The sequence below is a fragment of the Penaeus vannamei genome, chromosome 13 (genome assembly GCF_042767895.1).
Source record: "Penaeus vannamei isolate JL-2024 chromosome 13, ASM4276789v1, whole genome shotgun sequence".
Taxonomy (NCBI): domain Eukaryota; kingdom Metazoa; phylum Arthropoda; class Malacostraca; order Decapoda; family Penaeidae; genus Penaeus; species Penaeus vannamei.
In genome coordinates, this window is record NC_091561.1 from 13,455,017 (window position 1) to 13,457,516 (window position 2,500).

The window sequence follows — 2,500 nt, forward strand, 5'->3', positions numbered from 1 at the left end:
CTCCACTATATTTGTGTTTATTGCCAGGGGAGATTTGGAAAGATTTCTTCGGAGAATTGTAAGAAAAATAACATAGGACGTCTCCATTTTATCCTAAAGTGTAGATAAATAAAAGAAAAATATATTGTCTACAAAGGAGATGAAATTCAGTTCATGTAGACTATTAACCACGTCCCCCTCGCAGGTGAGAAGGTGGACTTCCAGGGCCCGTGCGGCGGCCTGGAGTACGAGCCCAATCAGCTGGAGGTGCTGACGGTGCTGGCCTCGGGGGGCGGAGTCACCCCGGGGCTCCAGCTGCTCCGCTGCGTCGCCCAGGACCCCTCGGACAACACGAGGGTCATGCTCCTGTATTACGTGGACTCCATTGAGGATATCCTTCACCGCGAGGAGCTGGACGACCTCGCAGCTAAGGGGGGAGAGAAGATCAAGGTCGTTTACACCCTGGGGGAGACGCCGGAGGGATGGGACGGCGAGGAGGGTTTCATCGACTCGCAGATGATCGACAGACACGTCGCCAAGCCAAACGGGATCAAGCACAAGGCGAGGCTTCCGCTCTGGTTTATCATTAGCCTCGGTGATACAATGAATAGATAGATTGATATATAAATTGATAAATAAATAGATAAGTGAATTAATAGATGAATAGATAAACAGATTGACGAATAAAGAAAAAAAATAGGCAGATAGATAGATAGATAGATGAACAGATAAATAAATAGATATATGAATAAATGAACAAGTAAATAAAGATACGTTCACCAGTAGACAGGCACTATCTAAAAGCTGCACCGGTATTACTGCGAGAGTTAATTACTATAGATCATTAATAATTAACTTTAGGTAATAACCTACTGTCTCTTGGCCAAACAGATCGTTGTGTGCGGCGGTCCCACCATGTCTGTGTCCTGCGTGCACGCCCTCAAGACCCTGGGACACTCCTCCGAGAATATCTACATCTACGGCCAGTTCGGCGTAGAGCAAGTGAAAGCGGTCTACGGTCGATACGCCAAGCTCTCGTCCCACCGCTGCGACCAAGCCTAAGCCAGGGCGACGTTGTAGAGGCAGCAGTGATTTCACCGCGACGCAACAGTGCTTTAATTAGATTATGGTGGCCAGTTTTTATATATGGATGTGCTGATTGGAGATTTATTTTTCATGACAAGTGTGAATGCTAGATTCTTTTTTTTTTTTCTCAGAATACAATCGTCTCTGAAACAGTGAGATGATAGCATGTGGTTGAAATGTATATATATATGTGTGTGTGTGTGTGTGTGTGTGTGTGTGTGTGTGTGTGTGTGTGTGTGTGTGTGTGTGTGTGTGTGTGTGTGTGTGTGTGTGTGTGTGTGTGTAAATGCCAATTGGATAATGAAAGCCCAGTGTTTCATTTGTTTCATCTTTCCTTTCACTGAGACCAACCAGCAGCCACAGCATCCCTCCTTTAACTAATCTTACAGCTAAGTAGACCCATAAAAAAGGGTTGAGTCACACATCTAGATAAGATAAGCAGATAAGTGGTAGATAAGCAGATAGGTCTATGTACCAGCTGAGTCGCCCGGTAAGCACCTGCTGGGCATCTGGAGACAACGCAAGGTTCTCACTCTTAAAGGGGATTGGCAAGTGGTACTGAATCCCAAGGTCTATGTAAGTACTTATATAGACCTTGCTGATACCCTTCCCTTCCGCTTTGCGTCGTCTATACATCTAATACTCGATGGTCATCTACAGAAATTCCCATTTTGTACTCACCCCTATGTGGCCTCTCGGTCTTCCCAAATGTTTTTATTCGCTCCTCCAGTCGTGGATCCGATCCCTGGATTTTGTTTCGTTCACATACGTTTCGAAGGTTTTGCGGTGGTTCTTGATCCCCGACTTTCGAAGGTTTTTTCTTCTTTTTCGAAGGGCATATGATTGTTTTTTCCCTGAATGTTTTCCGCTTTTTGTTGTTTATTGATAATAATGGTCTCCATGAGCTAGGGATATCTCCGAACTATATATCTCTTGGGCGTACGCGTACGTGTGAATGTATGTGTGTGTGTGTGTGTGTGTGTAACTACTACTACTTAAAATTCACAATATTTTCAAATAATGGGAATTTATTTGAACTTCCTCCTATCATACAAGTAGCACACCAAATGCCTACATATCAAATGATTATTGAAATTATCAGGAGCCAGTCTTCATGTGCATGTGTCTGTCTCTAAGTTGTGTATCATAACTAACAGTTATCATTCTAATATCCATGTAAAAAGAACATTATACGCGTAACATGTTAATTGGTTCATAATAAACGACAATTTATCAAATTCTTTTTCATATATCCTGACTAAAGAATATGAATAATCTGCTATTGTTTGTTTCTGAACAAAGTGAAAAACAAAACCATTCTATCTCTGACTGGCTTGGGTGAATATTGTCTTTATTTCCAAAATAAAACATCAAAGAGCAAACGATTCTTGCATAATAATGCATAAATAACAATAATGATAAAACATCTGATAAT

General features: G+C 42.1%; 1 protein-coding gene across 1 annotated transcript in view; it reads left to right on the top strand.

Annotated features, from left to right (window-relative positions):
* LOC138863699 (uncharacterized) overlaps window positions 1-2,303 on the top strand; it is a 2,841-nt gene extending 538 nt beyond the window's left edge. The window contains exons 2-3 of the mRNA XM_070128513.1: window positions 160-540; window positions 871-2,303. Coding sequence (XP_069984614.1) covers window positions 160-540; window positions 871-1,041 — 552 coding nt within the window. The 3' untranslated portion in view covers window positions 1,042-2,303. The remainder of the gene's footprint in view (window positions 1-159; window positions 541-870) is intronic.
* The last annotated feature ends 197 nt before the right edge of the window (window positions 2,304-2,500 follow it).